The 24,798-nt window shown below is 41.6% G+C and overlaps 1 protein-coding gene across 2 annotated transcripts; it reads left to right on the top strand.

The window, feature by feature from the left end:
- Positions 1–1,613: 1,613 nt before the first annotated feature.
- abhd2b (abhydrolase domain containing 2, acylglycerol lipase b) lies at positions 1,614–23,058 on the top strand. 2 transcript variants are annotated; one of them, XM_080760978.1, is made up of 11 exons: positions 1,614–1,804; positions 2,635–2,701; positions 5,680–5,919; positions 8,832–9,007; positions 9,906–10,073; positions 10,862–11,045; positions 11,440–11,532; positions 11,929–12,024; positions 13,541–13,610; positions 14,291–14,375; positions 20,193–23,058. In XM_080760978.1, exons 3-11 carry the CDS (start codon positions 5,696–5,698, stop codon positions 20,399–20,401), a joined length of 1,305 nt encoding a protein of 434 aa, XP_080617104.1. In that variant the 5' UTR covers positions 1,614–1,804; positions 2,635–2,701; positions 5,680–5,695; the 3' UTR covers positions 20,402–23,058. The 2 variants fall into 2 exon arrangements, with proteins under 2 accessions (XP_080617104.1, XP_080617103.1); XM_080760977.1 differs by having other exon boundaries at positions 1,617–1,804; positions 11,923–12,024.
- The last annotated feature ends 1,740 nt before the right edge of the window (positions 23,059–24,798 follow it).

The following is a 24,798-nucleotide window of genomic DNA, read 5'->3' as shown; positions in this document are numbered from 1 at the left end:
TACCTCTGTCTGACAACCCATGTGGGAGGCTCAGCACGAGGCAGGGTCCGTATCTAGGGAGCAGGCCAGGGCCTAAGGTGTGACAAACAAAAGGTCTCAAGCAGGGCGCGCACACACACACACACACACACACACACACACACACACACACACACACACACACACACACACACACACACACACACACACACACACACACACACACACACACACACACACACACACACACACACACACACACACACACACACACACACACACACACACACACACACACACACACACACACACACACACACACACACACACACACACACACACACACACACACACACACACCCCTACCCGGGGCATTGCACAGCTGACAACCTGTCACATTGTCACCACCAGACTGACACAGACACCCATGCTAGTTGGTTAGTGGGCCAAACAATGAAGGAAGCAGGAGGTGGGAGAATAGAATATATCTAAACAGTAAGGAGAGACATTTCCGACTGGCTGCCGCTACACCAGAATACACAGCAGGGTGGCAGGGCCACACAAAGTAACACAGCCGGTTTTGTCACTATTTATTTGTAGCAATTAGACCTTAATTATTTAATTGTCAATGTTGAAGCATGTTCCTTCCAATCATGTAATTAAAGGTTAGGAAAGTCTGTGTGTCTATACAAAAGTTAACAAAACACATTCCCCCTCCCCTCTCTGACAGGCATCAAGCAAGTAGCTGTCTTTGATGCTTTCATTGATCAGAAAGAGCACTAACAAGCACAGAAGGAGTTTTATGGCCCAAGCAATCAACTCAGTCAGTGCACATTACACAACCACTTTGTAGTTCAAATGGAGAAATTATAGAGCTCTGTCTGTCTTGTCTGAGCTTCCCCCCCCTCAGGAAATGTCAAATACAACAGTGGAGCAAAACCAAAATACAGTCAAGAGGGGTGTGTCTTTCTGCAAGGAAACACACAGCACAATAAAACGAGGGCTAAAATATTTAGGCCTATATATCAAAATAGGCTAAATGTTAACCTAGCTATACTGCACCAGCACCTTTAAAAACATTTTCCAAATATTTTGTTTTGTATAAGGCTGAAGTGGTTAATGTTTTGTATAAATAATAATCAAAATCTACAAAGTAACTAAAGTTTTCAAATAAATGTAGTGGAGTAAAAGTACAATATTTGGCTCCGAGATGTAGTGGAGTAGAAGCTAAGTACTGGAAATTGGAAATAGGCTTACTCAAGTAAAGTACAAATAACTCAAAATGATACAGTACTTAAGTATAGCCTAACATTTAGGCTATACTTCACTGCAAAATAGCCAGACAATCATTTTACATCGAGGTGCCCAGATGTGACATCCCTATAGTAGGTCTACTTCCCGCAGATGAGGCTGTGAGGCTGTGTACTGGGACAGGGCTGGGAGAGCACCGACCCTTCCCAGTTCCCACCTCCCTTTACCCCTCTCCGTCGGGGAGGCCGGTGTCGGGTCGAGGGATAAAAGCCGACCTACAAGCTCGCAACTCGTCGCAGAAGTGCCGAGCTTGTAGATCGGCTCTCGCTCCGTCGTTAATATTTTAAATGTGACGTAAAAGGGGCGAGCTGCGGCCAATGAGGAAAAGGCTCCGTGCAAAAAAAAAGAAGAAAAAAAAGAAGCTTTTAGGAAGGAAGCAGAGTTTCCTTGGAGCAAAACAAAACAGTGTAAACAGTGAACAGAACCTGTCTGGGTCAAACAGCTCCGAAGAGAACCGCTAGCAGTTGGACGGACCAGCCCGTGTACAGTAGTTCAACTTCTTCACATCATCATGGTATGTTGTAACGCGATCATTGTCAGTTGTGTTGTCTTTTAACTTTTAAATTTGAACACACGGGGATGACAAAAATGTACGTAGGCTACGTGACGAACAAACTGGACTGGTACAGTAATACGTCGCTTTTAGTCTTTAGATCACTCATATAGTTCCTCAAAGTGGATTCTGACCCTCTGGGTTCCTTTGTAACTCTGACAAATGGAACCAAATGGACTAATGGGTCCATTTGGTTCCATTTGCTGTCGGATAGACAGGGGGAGACTTTGACATTTAAAGTGAGAACCATTGGCTTGGACAGACATGTAGCCTACTCCATTTCTTTGAATATTTGCTGCATTGTATTTCTATTGTATTATATTCTAAGTATTCGGCAGAAAGTTTATCCATAGGAGTGAATTAAGTTGGGGTGTAAGGGTATCAGCTGGTATGGTCGCCCCTAAACCATCCGTACTTCATGTAAACATTAAACAACTATCTCTCTCTCTCTCTCTCTCTCTCTCTCTCTCTCTCTCTCTCTCTCTCTCTCTCTCTCTCTCTCTCTCTCTATTCAATGCAAGTTCTTTTTAAATAAAGGAAGTAAAAGTAAAATGTACTAAACCGGGTGTAATCCAGCAGTAGGTATAGGGTACCGCCCACGTTAACGTGTAGGTGATTAGGCGTTGTTGTACCCTAGTAATAACCGTAATGGCATGTTTACTTTTGACATGCTATTTCTAGGTTTTTTCTTCCTTTATTAGCTCTGTTCCATAGCCCAGAGCTCTACATACTCCTTTATAAGACTTTGTTTAGGCTATATCAAAAATATACTTTGCTTTTCTACCCGGCAGTGAGTGAGCATCTACACACTTCAGATCATTGTTCTAGCAGAGACTTGTAGCACTTCTTGAAGACAAGGTGGGTGGATGCTCATGACATCACTTTGCATCAACGTCAAATCTACAGTATGTGTCAAATACATTTCTTTTATTTTCTTTCTTGGGGGTTTATGTCATTTTCACAATAGTATATGTATATGTGTTAATAAATAATACATGTGGTACAGCAGTGCCAGCACACATTCAGAGTAAATTGTTGTAGATTGTTTTACTGTGTGCACTCAACAGGCGTTATATTAAACTACATTAGTAGCTTCGCAATTCGCTTAGTGTAATATGGCATTCATGACATATTCGTAAACTCACATACTCTCCAAGAGTCTGGGCTTTTGCGTTATGACGTAGTGCATAGCTCCTCCCCTCCGGGGTACACTCATAGTCACTGACCACCATTCGGTTTTTCTTCTGCATAGAGAGAACACCTTCAAGCACGTGTGGTTGCTCAAACAGTCTCAAAGAGGACAAGAGTTTTCGAACCTGTCACATTGTCACCACCAGACTGACACAGACACCCATGCTAGTTGGTTAGTGGGCCAAACAATGAAGGAAGCAGGAGGTGGGAGAATAGAATAGAAGCCCTGGCCTATATCTAAACAGTAAGGAGAGACATTTCCGACTGGCTGCCGCTACACCAGAATACACAGCAGGGCCACACAAAGTAACACACAAAAAAGTAGACTACATGATTGTGAACATGCTGCAGCACTGATCATCAACAGACTTAAAAATGTATCATTCAACTTCTTGTTTCTGCCCGCAAAATGACTGGATAGGCAGGAATAGAGTGACACTACGTACTTCTCTATCGAATAAGTAATTGTATTTACTTTCACTGTTTTAATACTCCAGCGTGAGCTGCGAGGTGACTATACTGCTTAGGGCCTACTAGCCTTCTGGCTTGTTGTATTACGGACAGGTTTACTCCTGCCCCGGGATATCTGACCCGCTGACGACACAACAGAAAACCTGTTTAAATAGTCAAAACAGTGTGCTAATTTGCTCGAACAGGATGTCAGGCTGGGACCCGCACGAGATATGCGTCCACTGCCTGGGTCCTCTGCACGCACAGGAGTCCTCGGGGAGAGACCCGCCTTGCCCACACTGCAGGCAGATCTACTGGGGACTCAGTCCCCAGTAGAGTACACAGTACCACAGTGAGTAGTACTCACTGTGCCAGACCTAGGGAGGCGAACATACACGTTCTGTCCCCGTTTCAATATGGGCTCTCGAGGGACCCTTGGGCCCCCACGTTGCATTGGAACGGCGAGGACTGAGGTCTGTGGCCTCAATGCAAGACCCTTGTCAGTTGACGGTAAAGGTTTCTTGGGTACAGTGTTTGCCCCTGGCATGCCAGGGCACCCCTCAGACCATGGTTGGGCGAAGCCCGGTAACATGGGCCCAAAAGAAAGGGGGTATTGTGTAATACCCGGTAGCCGCTAGCTATTGGGATTTCAGGACTACGTTGGGGTGTCTTGAATGAGTCCGATTGGCCTCAGGCCTGTTGAACGGAGTACTAACCTGAGAAGGAGCAGGACGAGTCTTGGGCTCGTCTCGAGCTTCTGACTCTTGTCAGAGTGTCCCAGAGGGACGTTTCTCGGGTTTAGGTATACCTACTCGTCCTACAGGGCAAGGCGTCACCTGGTGACGAGCCTTGTTGTTCACAGGATAGACAGCACCTAGGGTGTGTCATATTGAGGTGTTATGGAGTGATCTTAGTGTCACTTACTGTCATTATTGGACAGGGCTTTCCCACACCAGGGCTCCTGCGATGCAGGATAGGACCAGTTGTCTGAAAGCTACCCCAAGACTAGGGTAGGCCTCCCTTTTCGTGGTACGAGGGACCCGGTTTACGATGTCGGTCAAAGGAAAAGGGGTTGGGGTCACCTGGGGCCTGAATATTGTGATCTGTTCAAATGGATCACAGGCGAGACTATGACCTATACCGGCCCTGTGGGGTTTCGTAGGACATGTCAATTGTCATGGCACGATCCACGCAAAGGCTGAGATTTCTCCAGTCGGTTGTTGGGTACTCGAGCACCCAAACCCTCACATAAACCAAATGCCACTATGCCGGGCTGGCCGGGAGCTCCACCTTGAGGTGAGGAGGTTCCGTGATTCCCTAGTTGGGGTCCCATGGACAGCTCTGTGAGTGGCTTATACCCTGATTGGTCTAACCTGGGCCATAGTGAGGAATCATTAACGATTCCGAAGGGACTCCAGTTTGGGCGTAAGTGATTTTACGGGAGTGTATGGATACTTACACTAAAGGCTCATACATAGTCTGGATTTACGGTGGTGGGGTGACCACCGAACTACAAAATGACGTCACGAGCCGCGGTGAAGAGAAAACCACCGCTCCAGCCCTTCTCTCTGTTTTTACTCACCACCGCTCAACGTTATTTCAGCGGTGGTCACCTCACCACCGAAAATCCAGACTATGAATAGGCCTTAAGCGAATTGCGAAGCTAATCTAGTTTAACATAACTTTGGGTTATATGATAACCAAGGTTATCATATAACCCAAAGTTAATTAAGTAAGTCCTATTGGAATCTATTATAGGCCATTACTTGAATTGATTGAATACTATTTATTGATTGATTGAATAATTTACAAGTTTGATAACAGTACAGCCAGGTAGTACAGTCAAAGGGCTTGTTTACACTGTTCCGTTTTTCCACCTACATTTAGAGTAGCCAATTATATTTACCCCCCTTTTTTCTCCCCAATTTAGTTGTTAATGTATGCCAATTAACTCCTCCCCACACACATTTCTGTGCCACTGCTGTTGTATCCTACTGACTGACCTGGCTGCCAGTCAGGAGCCCCCACCAGGAGGACTATTCCTTCCACAGACAAAGCCAGATTCACCACAGTGGATTTTTTTGAACCCACAACCTCCGTAGTGGTGGGCAGGGACTTTACCACTGTGCCACACCTGCCCGGTGTCACATCTCATACGTTTGTGTAAAGTATGTTAAATATTTATCTTTGAACAGAGGGTTGTTGCCAGCCATGTCTTCTGCCACGAGCACCCTGGGGGAGGACTACACCGACGCCATCTACGCGGAGATGCCAGCCATGTTTGATGGTATGAAGCTAGCGGCGGTGGCCACGGTCCTCTACATCATTGTGCGCTGTCTGAACCTGAAGAGCACGCCAGGCCCGCCCGAGGTCATCTGTCAGGACACGCCACTGAACCACTTCCTACTCAAGTCCTGTCCCATGTTCACACAAGAGTGAGTTATGAAGTGTTGGGTTTTACTATATCCATGGCCTCATAGCATAATTGTCATTTTTGGTCAAATTGACATTGCTGCCTAACTCTGCCTTATTATTGGCTATGACCTCAGCCTATCAGAATTATTATTTACATTCCAAAATCACTGCTTAAGTCATTTGAAGTAATCTTTTTGATTATAGGCAGAAATAAGCATTCTGAAAGGCTACTTATGATTGCAAGTCAACTATAGATGACTTAGGCAGATAGTGATTTTTCAATATGACATCATTTACGCTTTAATCTTCCACTGAGAACTTGTCGTGCTAGAAAATGGTGCTGCCTGTGTCTTTAACTTCTCCTGGCGTCATTTTGTGGGAGGGGATATATGTGAAGGGATGTTGCTGAACTGGGGAATTAAGGGGGCAGAAGTCCAGGTCGCTAGCCATACCACTCCCTGGTTGATCACATGTGGTGCTTTATGGTGAGGCGTGCCACAACTGGAAACCATCTTCCCAGAGTGAGAAGACAGGGAGTGGAGAGTGAAAACATCATCATGTACACACAAAGTCTGCGCTACCTACAGTACAGAATAGCCGAAAGAGCTGGGTGCGCAACTGTTTGTCATTAGTCTGACTTCCAAGGGACTTTCCTAGGTTCGGTCTAGACTTTAGGCTGAAAACAAAGCTTCTTTGACACATTTGCAGGGCGTTGCAGAAAATGAGCTCACTCAGCTACTACCCTGGGAAAATATTAATATGGAACAAAAACAATTGAAACGAATTACAATTGTGCGTGTGGACACACACAGTCACACACTAAGGCTGCAACAACGAATCGATTAAATGGATAAAAGTCGATAATTCAATTCGTTGCCAACGAATTTGATTATCGATTTAATCGCGGGTGTTTTCCAACATTAAAATGTAACGTAAAGCTGCTTTCTTTTTACCGTTCAGTAATGGCACTAGGCTGAACGAACAATATGCAACGGGTCGGTATAGTTGCAGCCCTATCACACAAACACACACACACACACACACACACACACACACACACACACACACACACACACACAAAGATATAAACATATCCGCCTGGGTGACAGCAGACTGCTGGGAAAGCGCTGGCGCTTTGGCAGGGGGGTCAGATATGGAATGAATTATGTGCTGGCCATATATGGAGCATGTATTGTGTACAGGGTTTGATGAGGTCACATCAACATATGGAATGTCAGAACAGGTCAGCTCCATATATGGAGATCTAAGGGTGGCAGTGGGGGCAGTGTCTTGAGTGTACAGGGTTTGTGAGGGCCCAGTTAGGGCCAGGCCTTAATTCTTGGGCCCGTTGAGAACTCTAGTGTTTGCCGGCTGCCAGGCTGCACTAATAACTTTGGGGCAGGCCTGTCTAGAGTTTAGGGGTATCAGTCAAAAGGGATCGTGCTTTGGAATGGGGGGTCAGATCAACATCTGCCTGGGTGACAGCAGACTGCTGGGCGAGCATGGATGGCATGGATGGTAATATCTTAATTTTCGGGCCTGTTGAGAACTCATCACTGATGATGTCACATGTCACAAGGCCTGGGGGTGACTGACTGACTGATGGGAAATGCACGATTTCATATTAAATGCGACCTGCAGTCTCAATAATTCAATTAAATTGAACAAGATTGTACAAATGAAGATGTTCAATCTCTGATTTATTTTAGTCCCGCAACGTAAAGTTCCTTTCAATGTTTACAATGAGTCAAGTATCTAAAAGGTTATCCCAAAAGTAATCAAATAAAAAGGCAATGTATTGCTAAAATGGGGGGAAAATGTATATTACTCACTCAACCTTCAAGTCAGGAGGCCACAGCAGGTTCCCCTTTGTCCAAAAGCTCTGAATTGATTCAGAGCTATACTATACCAAATTGTTCTTCTTCAAAAGTGTTCCAGCCCCACTACTCTGTGGTTTATCAATTTCTGATTATGGTTTAGTATTGGCCTTAAAAGAGTCTCTTTCACAAATCACCACCAAACACTCTTTTTGATACCTAAAATGGAACCCCAGGCCACTTCACTTCCTGTACTTTTATAGCTGTTCCTGGTACCTCACTTCCTAACAATTGTTAACATGCTTTTTCCCCACAGCTCCCCCTATGAGCAAACCTTATCAACAGAAAAGAAATGACCATATTCAAACTACACAAAACAAAAAATAATATTTTCCCGTACACTACATTTCTGGGTTAAATATTAACTCATACTCATACCAGGACAGACAGGAAATCAATTTCTTCCCAGATTTATGTGGCAGTGTCACATACTATGCATGTTGACTTGGTTGCTGTTGCTGTCCATGTCCAACAAGTTATTACCCAGTTTTCCACCTTCAAGGTGCCGGACGTAAATGATCTTCTGTCTGTTTGTTCATATTGGTATTTTCCAAATCACATATAGGTCAATGAGACAATAGCATACAAAAAGTGTATGTAACCCCTCCCCACCCTCCAAAGTTCCCAGTCTGAAAGAGCCCTGGTATCTTGTACCATTAACACAAAATGTAAAACAAGGCTCTAAACAAGTCAAAGAAGTTAAATATACATATACCGTACACTGTATGTACTATCAATAAATGGGGGGAAAATACACAAACATTAGATTTTATTTGAAAAGTTCTGACACCTATCACATTTCTCACCATTCCAGATTCCAAATCCTTTAGCCCTTTGTGTCTATACGCTTGTTGCATATTTAGATGGATGCATCATTTGCGTGTCTGTCATGTTATTTTGTTAGATTCATGTATGTTCACTAATACAACTAAAGTACTAATATTAATATTTAGTTGTGTTATTTAAATAGATGCTAGGTTTGATGTCTAGTTACTCTGTAGCATGTATTGAAAGCACCAACGTTTAACGGGAGCCTCTGTCCATCTGTCTGTTAGGTACATCCCTCCGTTACTATGGGGTAAAAGCGGCCACCTCCAAACCTTGCTGTACGCCAAGATGGGCCGTGTCAGAACCCCCACGCCATGCGGCGTCCGCAAGTTTCTCCCCATGCACGATGGAGCCACGGGCACCTTTGACCTCTTTGAACCACTGGGAGACCACAGCACCGGAGGTGAGTAGGGCTGTCACTGACCATTACAATGTTTAGGTTGACGGTTAGTTAACGATTTAGTTGTGTTTTTCCGCTTTTCCGGCATTGAACGTTTTCAAATTATTTCCGTTTACGTTTCGTGTTGGGGAAGGATCAACATTATGTCAGAACAGGTCAGCTCCATATATGGAGATCTAAGGGTTTGAGGTTTGAGGTCAGATGTTGAGTTGCTGGCCAATATTGATGACATCAGGGATCTCCATATATGGGCTTAATATTGATGACATCAGGGTGATGTCACTTGCCCGACCAACACATTGACGGGAAATGCACAATTACACAGTTAAGTTAGTTTTTAATGTCGGAAATGGCTGATTTACAATCTTAGATTTCTGCTATTTTTGGAAAATGTGAAAACGCTTATGACTACTATGCAAAACAATTGTGATTATCTCAAATAATTGCCATTAGGTAAATTGTGACAGGCCTAGAGGTGAGAGAACCACTGGACCTCAAAGACGGACAGACAGACAGACAGAGAGATGTGTCATGGGTTCGTAAATTGGATCATGACTCATGAGCAGAATAACATCATGTGGTTCTCAGAGTTCATGGTTGTCTGTCTGCTCTCTATTCTTGGACAGTCTCTTGGTTAGATCCTTTCAATTTGTCCAATGTTTTCAGTTTCGTAAAACCAATTTCAAATAGGGTAGGCAAAATAAGCCTCGGCTTCAGTCTACACTTTTCGGTAACTGTATGTATGTATATGTAGGCCTATATCTGCTCTTTTAAACGGACCAAAATAAAATGTAATACTACACATACAGTAATTATGTTATATATGGTCATAAACACTCCCTGACAGTGACCTCTGATCTCTGTTTGTGTGTGTGCATGCATCTGCGTCACCACCCCACAGATGATGTCACCATGGTGATTTGCCCAGGGATCGGCAACCACAGCGAGAAGTCCTACATCCGGACCTTTGTTGACCACGCCCAGAGGCAGGGCTACAGATGTGCCGTCCTCAACCACCTGGGGGCGCTACCCAATGTCGAGCTCACCTCACCGCGCATGTTCACTTATGGTAAGCAGGAGGGGACAACACAGAAAAGAAGTAATCCAATTCAAGCATCTTCTGTGTATGACTAAGTGTTGGTATTGAATTATACGTTCAAATGTTTCAGTCAAATGTTGTAATATATATTTCTTTATTCTAAAAGCAAGTTTTCATGTAAAAACTAAGCATCTCTGCTCACACGTGGGAGCTTACTTTATTTAAACCTAGGAAATACGTTTAATTTATTACCATTGACATCGTTTTAATTAGTGGAATTACCTTTTAAATGAAATTGTCATGTTTTGTTGAATTATTAACGATTTCCGTCCTTTTAAAGCTCCATTATGTGCGATACACGGCTTCTACCAATAAACAAGGGGAGAATTACAGCGTTGCGACAAAACACACTTAGATCCGCTAACGACATCCTGGCAAGCATCCTCGTCTCCCAAGCTGTGGAATGACCCTCTCACTCACTTTCTGTTATCTTATCCACTACACCCTTCAGACTCTGACTCACTCCTACTAGCTTTCATCAATACGTGTATCACTGTATCACCTGTTGCCTATTTTGATAGATGTAGGTTACTTGACTGTATGCTCTAATTGCTCTTCATGCTATTTAGATAGATAGACATACTGTTTTATTTTATCCTAGTTGCTTTATTATTTATAGCACTGAATTGTCTTCTTTTGACTCTTGTTTAGTTTATCATTTACCTGGTTGTTTGACCCGGGTTCATGCCATTTACTATGATCTTGTAAGACACTCACAAGAAAGTCCTCTAAAAAAAATGCCAATTGTCTTCTCCCAGGTTGTACGTGGGAGTTTGCAGCCATGGTGGCCTACGTTAAACGCTGCCTGCCCCAGAGCAAGCTGGTAGTTGTAGGCTTCAGTCTGGGAGGAAACATCGCCTGCAAGTTCCTTGGAGAGAAGCGCTCCAACCAGGACAGAGTTCTCTGCTGCGTCAGTGTGTGCCAGGGATACTGCCTCGTCAGGTCAGTACTCGGGTATACACCACCAGGTCGCCGCTGTGTGGACGTACTGTACCACTACTACAGCAGTGGTGTGTTAGTAGTAGTATGTTTTGAGGAACAGAACTAATAATAAGGCATTGGCCTTTCTGGAGTGTTTAGTTTGCTGTTTAATTTTTGTCCTTTCTTGTTGCTGTTTTTGCAGTTTTTTCTTTTTCTCTCTCTCTTTTCTTTTATTTATTTAATTATCTTTTTTTTTTACTGTGCATACATTTTTTTAACCATACAAAAAGTTGTATTGATGCTATGTCATACATGTAAGTAAGGTATTCATTTGTGTGTGTGTGTGTGTGTGTGTGTGTGTGTGTGTGTGTGTGTGTGTGTGTGTGTGTGTGTGTGTGTGTGTGTTCACTCGCAGGGGTCAGGAAACACTTGTCCAGTGGGACCAATGTCGAAGAATCTACAACTTCATGATGGCAGAAAACATGAAACAGATCATTCTGTCACACAGGTGACTGTTAACCCACCTGCAATCACACACACACACACACACACACACACACACACACACACACACACACACAATTACACGCCAACAATACAGAGAACACATTATACAGTTATACACTATTTAGTATGGTGTGTCTTGTATTTAGTTTGTTGTTGCAAAACAGACACTGTACACAGCAATATGCACAACAATACACTTTACACATGACAATACACACACCATGAAACAATATGCTACACAATACACATTCAATATATTTAGTCTTAGTTTTCGTCTTCATTGCTTAGTTTTTATTTAGTTTGTCTGAAAAAAGGTAGTCGACGAAATCACATTGTGTGTGTGTGTGTGTGTGTGTGTGTGTGTGTGTGTGTGTGCGCGTGTGTTGAACAGAGGCAGTTTGTTTGGTATGAGCTCTGGCATGACGGAGGAGCTAGACCTCAGCAAACTCTGCACAGCCACCTCTCTGATGCAGATTGACGACAACATTATGAGGTACTGTACTGTGTACTTGAGCCTATCTTTAGGCAATGTCATATTGCCAGTTGTCATGATTTGTAAAAACTGGCAGACCCAAAAGCAGAACACAACAAAGCCAAAGTCCATGGGTGTTTATTGAAAAAACAGAGGAAAAAAGGAGCTTGTAGATCTGCTATATTCGGTGGCTGGTGGCAGGCAGGCAAGGCAAAGAAGCTGGTCAGAATATCACTGAGAAAAAAGGAGAAGAGCCAGGATCAAAAATAACGAGAAGCAAAAAATCAAGGTTCCAAAAATACTAACACTAAGGATTCACAAGGAAATATCCTAGAAGGGTTACCACGCACTGAGGTTGTGAAACGATCTGGCATTGGCACAGGGAGAAGACCAAACATTTATAGACTGGAGGATGATTAGCTGATGCCAGGCAGGTGAGGGAGATAAGGGAACTGGAACCAGGTGTGCCAAGCTGGGAGCTGGAGCCAAGCCTACGCCCAAAACACACGCCCACTCACAAAGACACACACACACACACACACACACACACACACACACACACACACACACACACACACACACACACACACTCACATAAACAAACACAGACACTGACAGAGACTGTGACAAGTACACATTCACAAAAGTGTATTGCAAGTGACCTAGTCCAACATCGTACTGGCCGGTATTTGAAAGTATAAAATAGTACAGAGAAATAAACAGTAAAGTAGAAAAAGAAAACAACAACCATCTTAATGAATTGCAGTACAGTATGGTTTGGTCGTGACATGGTCGGGCCTCCGAGAGATTGGACAGGAAAAAGGACAGGCAATTTTACGTGCACTGTGCATACAGTACATATTGTTTTGTTTGTTTTAATTTTTCTCTCCACATTTCCTGTCAGTCTACTGACCTGTCAATGAAGGCAAAAAATAACTCTGACGTCCCTGTTATAAAAACATTCAGTGAAAATAGGCGAACAAATGGCATATCTACAAGCTCACATGTGAGCTTGCATTGATTTAAAACATGCTTTACAAAGTTTAGAAAGGCTGCCGACTGCCGAGTGTCACACCAGCGTGAATTATCATAGGAATGAGCCTAGATTCATATTACCCTCCATGTGACCCAGAGACGAAATGTTTTTTATAATCGTCAGGGGGGCCCGTCCCCCCTCCTCAGACTTAGTTAGAGCGGCGCGATTACATACAAAGTCAATGCAAAGACGAGAATTGCGCGAACGGGCGCAGCGAGACCTGGTGCAGTACAAACGGGACTAACCGACTAGGCGAATATACTGTACATATTCAGGTCTAATTCCTCATGGGGGCTCGAGCCCCGCCGCCCCCACGGAGTCTACGTCACTGGTGTGACCTGCTAAATCCTGTAGTGTAGGTGTGAAGAGACATGCGCGTGACGTTATTACAATACGGTGGTGCCAAAGATAGTCACCCAATGGAACACTGCCTGGTGGACAACTGTCAATGAAGTATGTAAGGTTTACGTGCTTAATAATACCACTTCAATTCTGTTGCAGGAGATTCCATGGCTACAGTTCCTTAAAGGATTATTATGACCACGATAGCTGCATTCAATACATTCAAAATGTAAGTCTGCCTGGTATTCACTCACATACTGTGAATATTTATTATTATTATTATTATTACCAATTATCAATAATTGCTATGCAAAACTTCAAATTGTGTTAAAGGACCACTTCACAACTTTTCAACCTATCTTCATATATAATAGGTCCTCACAAAAAATCATGATAAAATGGCGCAATTATTTTCTACTCAGTCTGTGTCTCATAGGAGGGCTGTGGGCAGTTCAGAAACAGTCCTCCAGTCCATCATCGATGGGGAATCCAAGCTAATACAAACTGCAGGCTTTCTAGTCCTGAAAAGTTGCAATGCGAAAATGGAAGCTATCGTTCTCACGATAATGAAAATCTAAACATTTTTATAAAACAAAATCTGCCTAATGATGATGTCACTGGAGGACGGTTTCTAAACTGCCCACAGCCCTCCTATGAGACACAGACAGAGTAGAACAAAATTGCGCCATCTTTTCATGATTATTAGTGAGGACCTATTATAATTATATGAAGGTTGAAAAGTGGTGAAGTGGTCCTTTAATGAATGCCAATATTATTACTTCTGCAACTTTTACTACTACTGCTTCCAGTAGCATTAGTACTAAAACAAAAATTATGTACTACAAATAATAATGTAATGTAACAAAACATTTTAAACCGTAACGGAGGATGTCATGTTCCTGGTCTCAGATCGATGTTCCTCTTCTTCTGGTGAACGCTTCAGATGACCCCCTGATCCATCAGAGTCTACTGACCTTCCCACGCACACTTGCTGGTATGTGTGTGACTGTGACTGTGTGTGTGTGTGTGTGTGTGTGTGTGTGTGTGTGTGTGTGTGTGTGGCTGTGTGCCTATCATATCGTTATCTCGATATTTAACTGTAGTATGGGCAGGCATGTGCATGAGTACCGCAATAGTTTAATGGGACACCCATGTGTGGCACCCATTTAGCTACACAGAATGGACAACAATACGGCAACACGTATGAGCTTGTAGATTGGCTATTTCCGTGATTATTCGTATGACCAAGTATAGGGCTTAAGAGCTGATGAAGTCTTACTGTTCTCACCTCCATCACCAGACGGTCTTATTGAATAATTCAAGGCCACACGATCCCTCAGCACTGGCTGCCTTTGTGTTTGTTTGTTTGTTAGTGTGTGTAGATCGGTCTCAGTAGATTGTGTAGACCTGAGATCTTAACCTTGTGTCGTAATAAAGGAAACAGGAATAGAAAGAAAAAATATACTAGGATAAAACAGTATTCATACGATACAAATGTTTTGTATCGTATATTTGATAATATATTAAAATCCTTTCAAATCTGCCCTTGTGCCATGATTAACTCATGTGCTAGACTTTGGACTTGTATGCTACATACTACGTCTATAGCCTACTTTATACTGTGTGAGAAAAGCCATGGCTCCTTGCTCTCTCTGGGCATTTATAGTACAGAGCCATGAGCCATGGCGTAGCCCATATGGAAAAAAAAATACTAAATTTGTATATGTTTTAGATGAAACTTGTAGTTAATATATATGACAGTCAAAGCAGATATAAGATCCATAGTATTTTTTTGTAAAGTGAAACTTATATAATTTTGTCATTTATATGAACTATATAAAACAGTCAAAGCACATATAAGATCCATAGTATTTTTTTGTAAAGTGAAACTTATATAATTTTGTCATTTATAGGAACTATATAAAACAGTCAAAGCACATATAAGATCCATAGTAAGTTTTTGTAAAGTGAAACTTATATAATTTTGTCATTTATAGGAACTATATAAAACAGTCAAAGCACATATAAGAGCCATAGTAAGTTTTTGTAAAGTGAAACTTATATAATTTTGTCATTTATAGGAACTATATAAAACAGTCAAAGCACATATAAGAGCCATAGTAAGTTTTTGTAAAGTGAAACTTATATAATTTTGTCATTTATAGGAATTATATATAACAGTCAAAGCACATATATAGAGCCATAGTAAATTTTTGTAAAGTGAAACCTATATAATTTTGTAACTTATATAAGAACTATATGTGACGGTAAATCCACATACAATATTCTTAGTAAATTCGTATAAATTTAAATATATATGAACTTATAAATAATTACTGCAGTAAATCCACATACAAAATCCTTAGTAATTGTGTGTTGTCAAACTTGTAGAGTTGGGCAAACATCAGTGAAACTAAAATCTGATAGGATATTGTATAGAAACCATACAATACAGGCCATGTATGTCACAGAGACATCCAAATTAAACAAAACCTAATCTTACAATGAAATAACATGTTCCCTTATACATTTTATGACTCCTACATTATTTAAGATCCCCCCACCCAGTGCCCCCCCCAGCCAGTGTCCTCCCCAGTGTGATGCCCCCCCCCAGCCAGTGTCCTCCCCAGCCAGTGTCCCCCCAGTGTGATTCCCCCCCTAGTGCCCCCAGCCAGTGTCCTCCCCAGTGTGATGCCCCCCCAGCCAGTGTCCTCCCCAGCCAGTGTCCCCCCAGTGTGATTCCCCCCCCAGTGCCCCCAGCCAGTGTCCTCCCCAGCCAGTAACCCCCCAGTGTGACACAAGCCCCCAGTGCCCCCCCAACCAGTGCCCCCCCCCCCAGCCAGTGCCCCCCCAGCCAGTGTCACCACCAATGTCCCCTCATGTCCCTCCCAATGCATTTTATTTTATACTGCTATGGTAACTTATAAGAATCTTCTAAAAAAAACTAAATAAAGAGAGCATATCAAACACTTCACATATGTCAGGATGTGTCTGGGTAGCTCAGTCGGTAGAGCTCTCGCCTTAAGACCACAAGTTCGTGGGTTCGATCCTGGGCACTGGCAACTCAGCGCATGAGTAGCACAGCTTGGGTGCGGCAAGTGATGCAGGAAGAATTGGGAGTTGATGGTATAGTAGGTGTGGTGCTCTGTCTCAGCAACTATCTCCCAGGGGTCTATAGCGCATATGTTTTTTATACCTATCATACACTTCACATATAAAAACTTATATATAGTCATAGATAAAACATATGTTTTTTTAATAACTATAAGGTATAATGTATTGGCTGACATATAACAATGTTATAAAAATCATATAAAAGAAGCATACTTTTCTTGTAAATTAAATGGTTACAAACTATAAAATACATACTATAATGGTATTTTTTTTATACATGGAAAGGATATATCTCATATAATTTAAAACTACAAACATTGTATGGAACATGTAAGGAAAATACAGTTTGCCATGTACTTACCTCATAGATCACATACATGTTGTTTACTTGATTCATACATGATTCACTTTATTGTCTTATATGAGGATTGTATGAAAGGTGCCACTTTCAAGAGTTCACATATAAAATCTAGTATGTACTTTACATGACATACATGTAAATGACATACATAAAAAATGTAAATACTTACTATTGGAGGCAACAGGACAACATATATGTTTCTTCTACTTTTTTTTCCATATGGGAGCTCAACTGTTATGGTTCATTATATCGCAAGTTACTGATAAGTAGATGGAGGAAAACTCTTAATTAGTTATATTCCAAAAGACTCCTGACATCTATTAATCATCATCATTTATCGACCGTGGTCGAGATCATGGTTTTCACAATGCCACGCCAGACTTCCCGGTCCTTCATTACCATCCCCAGTTCCTGCTTACTGATGCGTCCCTAGTGATGACGCTCTCTTTAGAAGGCGGGTGTAAGTGCCATCCAACCGTTTCTCTTGTTTCTTTGAAATTGTCCATGTCTCGGAGCCATAGAGTAGAATTGGCTCAACGGTCGTCCTAAATATTTGTACTTTTAACATCTTACTACGCTGGGATGACCAGATCTTATGCATGTCATTGCAGGCTGACCAGGCCATACCCTTCCTAGTTTGAAAGTTCTTTTGGGAAGAAGATATATATGAACCCAAATACTTGTAGTCATCAACCTGTTTCAGAGGAGTGTTTTTATAATGTGGTTATTGTTGGATTTGCATATATTTACGTATTCAGTTTTCGTCTCGTTGAGATAAAGACCAACACAGTTGGAGGCCTGCTAAAGAGACTGAAGGAGAGCCTGAGCGTATTCCAATGATTGACTGATAAGTGCAATGTCATCAGCGAAGTCAGTGTCGGTTAAGTATTTAGCAGGATGACGAGAGCTTCTCCTAGGGTGTAGTTGGTAGCCCTTATCATTGATATAATGGTGAGTCACTTGTATATTCTCTGGGTAGTCTACTATTAAAATGTGTACATTGTGTGTACATAAAGTCTACTCTATATCTCTGTGTTTGCACCTGCACCTGCGTTTCTAAACCAGTACACAGTTAAATGCTGATCTTTTTTCCAACTTAAATTTTATTCATTTTTCATGAACAGAAATGACATACAAGGACATACAGAAAGCAAAAAGACAAACAATCAAACATTACAATATGTGTTGCCATGATCTTTAATTTAACTCTGGGTCCAAATGGATCCATTATTTGGTTCCATTTGTCCACTCTCAGAGTTTACACGGTGTAGTGTGTCTGTAAAGAACACGCAACAACTGGAATTTATGCAGGTACTTCCTCATACCGCCTTCTAACTGGGTTCTCAGGTTCATTCTCAGGTTCTATGCCTCTCACTTTCAACCACAGCCTTTATAAAGCAAGTAAAACAGCAGATTAAAGTAGCCGTGATTACAGATCTCTCCTGAAGTAGGTGTGTAATAATTTGACACATGCCATTATTTCCTCTTCTACCTGGAACTCGCCCCTCAACTTCTCCGCGTGTCCAAAATAAACGCAGGTCAGTCGCTCCCCGTCTGAAAATACCTTTAGGAGACTAACAAGTATACACTAAGTCAAGTGTAACACACCTATTCCCTCATTGTTCAAGTTAGGTTGTACTGCCTTTAATTACAGAAGCATGGATTCACCAGCAGTCCAATGCACAAAAGACTTCTTATAAGACAGACTACAGTAAATCACTCAACAGTGACAAAAATATGGTCATGATTTAAAGGAGTAAACTGTGTTAAATCCTGGGTTTGACTTTTGTGTTCAGGTGAAAGGTAGTTCCACCCATTAGTTCCACGTAGAACAGGAAATAATGACATGTGTCAACAGTGTCATGACACCCTTCAGAGCTAGACACTGAAATGTGCTTGTGTGCTCTGGAACAGTCTTGTCTAGTAAATCAATAACTCACAGCCAGAACAAATTATTACACACCTACTACAGGAGAGGAGATCTGTAATCACGTTTTATCTGCCGTTTTACTTATAAAGGCTGTGGTTGAAAGTGAGAGTCATTGAGGCGAAACATGTGGAAAATGTGGATAGCGCAGGTTTTTAAAGAAAAACATGTACTGTATTATTATGCATATAAAATACACAAGCGTATTTTCGTGTCCGCTGTTTTTTCGCCCCTCATGAGCAGACCTATCATTGATCCAGGTGACAATGTCAGCGCCAAACGCTCCCCATCTGACAAGGCCTTTACTCTGTTGTGTGCACACTGCACAGGCCTTTAGTGACACCAGCCAAATGTCATGTTATATTACAGCTACTACTGTAAAATATTTAGTGTGTGCGTGTGCGCCAAGAGGTAGTGTGAGAGGTGGAGTGTTGGGTGACAGAAAGAGAAAGTGGTTGGCCTTGTATTTCCACGGCGAAACTCAAGGTCCTGGTCAGAGCCTTGACCCCTTTTCCTCAGTTCTTTTTGGTTCTTAGTCCATGAGCCAGAGCTCCAAAATTGGAATATTAATTATGAATTGAGTGGCAATTATTCCCTAGGTATGGTTTTGCCCACTCAATTCATAATTAATGTTCCAAATTCGGAGCTCTGGCTCATGGACTAAGAACCAAAAAGAACTGAACCGGTTCCCATGGGAACCAACCGGTGGAAAAGGGGTCTTTGTGGGCACTAACAGAGGAACTTTGTGTATGCTACATGCCTGCCTGTCACTTTTGGAGCAATAGAAAGATCCTGTTGTATGACTAAAGGGATTTTGTGTTTGTGTGTGTGTATTGTATATTTTAATCTATTGTACCTTTTTTCAAGTTTTTATTCATGAGTTTTTCGTTATTGTTTGGACCCAATGTTTTATACAATTGTGTCAATACTAACAATACTAACAATACTAGCAACTACGAGCTTGCAGCACAGCATGAAGTGACATTCTTGCCCGGTATTAATTAATCTTCTGACAGTTTATTTCAGTGTTTTTACCTTATTTTGTCGACCCATGGGACCCGTGATGATGTGTCCAGGATGTAAACAAAGCCTGTCTAGAGCGGCGGACGATCGTGTTTTTTTTTTTTACCCGGAAAGTACAAATTTTAACCGATCATGGGTTCTTTAGTTATGGGCCGTGGACGCAATCTAGAGATAAATGTATTTTATAACCTTGAGGCCGATGGGAGAGTTTTCACTTCCGGTTAATTTCCAGTTGCAATCTGGGAACCCATCGGCAGCTGTTTTCGGAATCTGACCGTGAGAGATTAGGTTTGATCTGTGACGCAATATTACGTGTTTGGCAGTAAATGTGTGGGCTAAAATGTTTTTAAAATGTTTAAAAAAATATCTGTTGTTGTTCCTAACAGAGAAGAAGCACAACGTGGTGTTTGCCCTGACGCAGCACGGAGGTCACCTGGGCTTCTTTGAGGGGGCGGGGCTTGTGCCTCAACCTCTCACCTGGATAGACAAGTTCATTGTGGGCTACGCCGACGTCATGTGTCAGTGGGAGGAGAACCACCGGCCACCCTGCCAGAAGAAACAGCACACATGCACACACCACACACACCAAGCGTAACGCCTGTTTGTGAGATGTGCACTCACACACGCGCACAGACGCATGCACACACACACACGCGCGCACACACACACACACACACACACACACACACACACGTGCTTCCAAAGCACAGTATAAGTTTAATGTATGCTGGATGCTGGTGTATGCACACGTACAGCTGTTATACAGTACAGTATGTGTGTGGGGTAGTGATGGGACCTGTTCACATTGTATATAATATATATATATTATGGACCCAATCAAATATCTTTTGACCAAATACCGCAATATCAATATTGTGACGATATTGTGGGGATGACTATTGGTGCTTGCACAAAATATTTACACAATGGGATTTTTGATAATCATGCCTATGCTGTATAATATAATAACTCGGTTGGTAGAGAAGCGCTACAACAGCCGGGAACATTCCTAAAATGACATTACTTTACTTGTAATGCAGCATTTATGCCATGACACACAAATGAACATACACAAATAATGCACACACATATAAACAAACTCTTTGATTCTACCTCTTCCTTTTCTCTATACATTGCTGTTGCTGGCCTACAGAGAGACCTTTCTTACTGCCTTTCGAACACACTGTTTTTGGAACACATTTTGTACATGTCGGTCGGTGCTTAAGTTTGTTCTGTGACACCTTTAAGCAGAGGTACTACTGGCCTCTTTGAACCAAACGATGTCTCTTTCAAAACGGTATGTTGCCTTTACTTCTACTGCTGCTAGTGATACTGATGCTACTACTACTTTATATGGGGCATAGCAGTGGAAGCCATTTTCTGGTTCCATTAAAAAACTTAATTCTAGGCTTAATAAATATTTTTGGAAATCTGGGGAAAATCAATATCCCTTTTTGAGTGGAACCACAAAATGGCTGCCACTGCCATGCCCTATTGCTGCCTGCTAAGGCTGCTGATGCTACTAATCATGATGATAACAAAGCGCTTAAAAGTGTTGCACAAAGTTCAGTTCAGAGACGATCAAAAGACGGCATATGACAGCCGTCTAAAAAGAAAAAGAAAACGAAACCATGTAATAATGAAAATAAAGTATTTTAGGAAATTACACAATGACAATCTTACTCTTCGATGAACATGGGTTGATTCATGTTTACAAAAGTAGTCTTACGGACCTAAATATTATATTATGTATAGCCATTCGCTACATGACCAAGCTGCACGTTCGATGTGGTTTACAGTTACACACACAAGTCCTGCTTTTCTTAACCACTTGAAACCTAGCATCCCTATTCTGGGGGGACCATTCACCCGAAATAGCTGATATGCAACCTCACAACAACGCATCCCAATGCAACCTATTGTGAGCTTGTAGATGCACAAAAAGATGTGGTGTAGATGCACAAAAAAAGCAGACCCAAGTGCAAATAAGTATGTGTTTACTAAGTATTATACAACGGGTCGTTTCAAGGAAGCAATCTGATTGGTTGAAACAGCCTTCTAGCCGTGCTTCAAACCAGCATCATGGAAAACAATTAACAATTAAAACAGAATTTTGCTGTGTGTTGTTCTCCCAGACTTGGTGGCTAGGCTAGTTTCTTGGGACATTTGTGGTCGTCGTCTGTCATTAAAACAAATATGATTTTTTTTTTAAAGTGACACTCTTAGTTTTAAGGGTAACTGTTAATAATATATAATCGCAATATTACACAAGAGGGTGTGTGTTACTGTCATTAATGGTAGGCCTACTTCTGCGCTGCTTTCAGCAACGCAGGCGTGCCATTAATGACAGTAACGTGTATTGTTGCTTAACATAGAACCATGAGCTCAGGACCCAGCCTTATTGCATAACACACTTTGTGATTTTGTGAGAACTGATTTTGGATTCCAAACCACTGGTTGTAAAACATTGTTTTGAATGTAACAGGCAGGATAGTTGGTGTAAATGGGCTATTTTGTCCATATTGTTAAAAAGAATATGTAAGGTATACATGATTAGATGTTGCAATAATTAACGTCTAATATTTCTAGTGCTACACAACCTGTATATGCAGTCATTTTGGGGCATAAACAAGAAGTTGAAGGATAAAATTAAGTCTGATAGGATGGGTGGTATTTTAAAACGACGGCACCCTCTGCTGTTGATTTGGAGCATTCCTTTTAGGGCGTGTTGAGCAAACTATATTGTCTTATCTGTTGTTTACTTACTAAGGGGTTATGTTGAGGAAAGATTTTATGTTGAGTAACCATTGAGTATGTCTCCTTTGTTTTCGTCACGCCATCATGCTGCATTGAGTGCTACGATATCAAACTGCCTAAAGAGAAAACGTACAGAGTAGACTGAAGGTGCTTTTTGGCAAAACCAGGGGAGACGATGGTAACTAATATTATAATCAGGTCCAAGGCCTTCAATGTAGGGCTTGTTCATCGGGCCCTACATTAAAGGCATTTTAATTTGAAGAGTGCCTTTGACCTGAGTTTTATATTGGTCCATAAATCTTATTTAGGATCATCCAGGATTCCAGGTATTGATCTTTGGACCAAATTACTGTGTTCATCGAGGTCCAGTGTAGGCTATTAATGTTCTACTTTTCAAAGTTCTGTCCATGAACCTATCAAGGCTGGGTGAGGCATTATGTTGAGTCTCAGAGGGATTTAAAATGTACTTGCCTTTGATAATAAAATAAAACCTAATATAAATCATACTTGTATTAAAATGTCCTTTCTGAATTCTGAGCTGTTCATTATGAACCAAGGTAAATACTGTCTAGCTGGGCTGTATATTGCTCCATGTTTGATTACACTTGGGATGCTGAGGATTAGCAGGCCTCCTTCCATTGGATGTTTAAAAAAAAACCATGTGATTTAATTATGTAAATGTGTCTGTTAACAATAACATGGATTAATTCAATGCAAATCTCCCACACAAGCTCTTTTGAGTCACAATATGTACACATCCCTAATGAACAACTAACGACTGGAAAAGTGGATGCTGCATAAATGCATGCTGATGTATCTTATAGTCTGCTTTCTGGACACACCAGTATAGTTTGTTCAGTGTATTTACAGTATGGCACACATTGATTTAGGAGTCTAGGCTGTACAACCGTACAATGAAGTATAATAGGCCTACTTGGGGATGTCAGTATCCTTTTTCTTTGCAGATATCCGATATACCGATATTGCCCAACTCTTAGTTTCCGATACCATCTACCGACACCGATTATGAGCAATAGTCAACTAATTGTTGGGTAAACATTTGCCTATTTGACAGAAGCATAATTGCTGTCCTTGCTGGAGGTCTGTCTGTGCATCATCGACAGTGTCTACTAGGGCAAAACCGTGTAACTCTCCAACAGTGGCCCTTAAATAGAGAGCTTCCAGCCAAACACCAATACCAGGTGCAATGAAATCGTTAGCTCATACCCTGCACCTGTTCAATTTACTTGTCTAATTAGATTCATCAATGCTGACCTGCTGCCACTGACTGCAACTCAAAATGAAATAATCAAGAAAAGCAAAACCACAGTGCACACACACGTACAATATCAACATAAAACCAGCTATAATACAAATTAATCAGCAGTCTGTCAGCATGACACATATATCAGCCGATATAAAGAGATGCAGAAATTAACTAGAAAAAGTGCCCTTCTGGGCACAGTTCTCCACCAGGAGGATAGGAGAGTGTGTGATGTATGTTTTGCAAAATTTAAACATGTTTGTTTGGGTTTGTGTGTGTGTGCGTGCGTGCGTGCGTGCGTGCGTGTGTGTGTGTGTGAGACGCAACTTGGCATGTTGTAGCGCCACCATGACTGAGGCTGATTTGAAAATTGTCAAGTGGCATTTCTTCCTCAGCCTATAGTAGGAATAGGAAAGCCCGTGGAAATGCACGGAATGGGATATTCCGTGGATTTGCACGCAAAAGTTGGTAACTGATCTGACAGTGCCTGTTCCTCTCCGATGCTGATGTGCATCACTTCAATGTCCACAACTTCAGTTTAAATATCGGGCATCCCTATGGTCCAATACTCAACCTTGAAGGAAAATTAACTAATTTACATTTTCTGTGACTTTAATACTGATAAGATGATGCTATCTGAGTTGAGGTTTTGTCGGGGTGACAGGATCAGAAAAAGTATTAAAAGTGAACAAAACATTATTTTAATTTATGACAGATAAAAACTAAGGACATTTTCTTTATGATTTTAGTTATTTTTAGCTTTTAATGTAAACTCATAGTTTCAGTTAAATATATTTTTGCAAAGCGTTTTTATTTTACTCTATTTTCCCCAAAATGAATGAGCTTTCGTGATCCATTTCTTTCAATGAATAGCCTATATATAGTTCTAATGTAAGATAATGCCCAACTATAGTTGTTTTATTGATCATTTCACCTTTTTTTTTTAAGCAAGTTGAATTATTATAATCTTA

Source organism: Protomyctophum bolini, assembly GCF_963924005.1.
Source record: "Protomyctophum bolini genome assembly, chromosome: 4".
In the NCBI taxonomy this organism is placed as follows: domain Eukaryota; kingdom Metazoa; phylum Chordata; class Actinopteri; order Myctophiformes; family Myctophidae; genus Protomyctophum; species Protomyctophum bolini.
This window is presented reverse-complemented; position numbering and strand designations above follow the sequence as displayed.

What these genes read in the sequence shown, in the direction of transcription:
- abhd2b (XM_080760977.1), top strand. Translation starts at nt 5,696, where the DNA reads ATGTCTTCTGCCACGAGCACCCTGGGGGAGGACTACACCGACGCCATC. An exon ending in CAGATCATTCTGTCACACAG is followed by an intron (nt 11,533 to 11,922) that starts GTGACTGTTAAC and finishes TGTGTTGAACAG; the next exon opens with AGGCAGTTTGTTTGGTATGA. An exon ending in ATTGACGACAACATTATGAG is followed by an intron (nt 12,025 to 13,540) that starts GTACTGTACTGT and finishes ATTCTGTTGCAG; the next exon opens with GAGATTCCATGGCTACAGTT.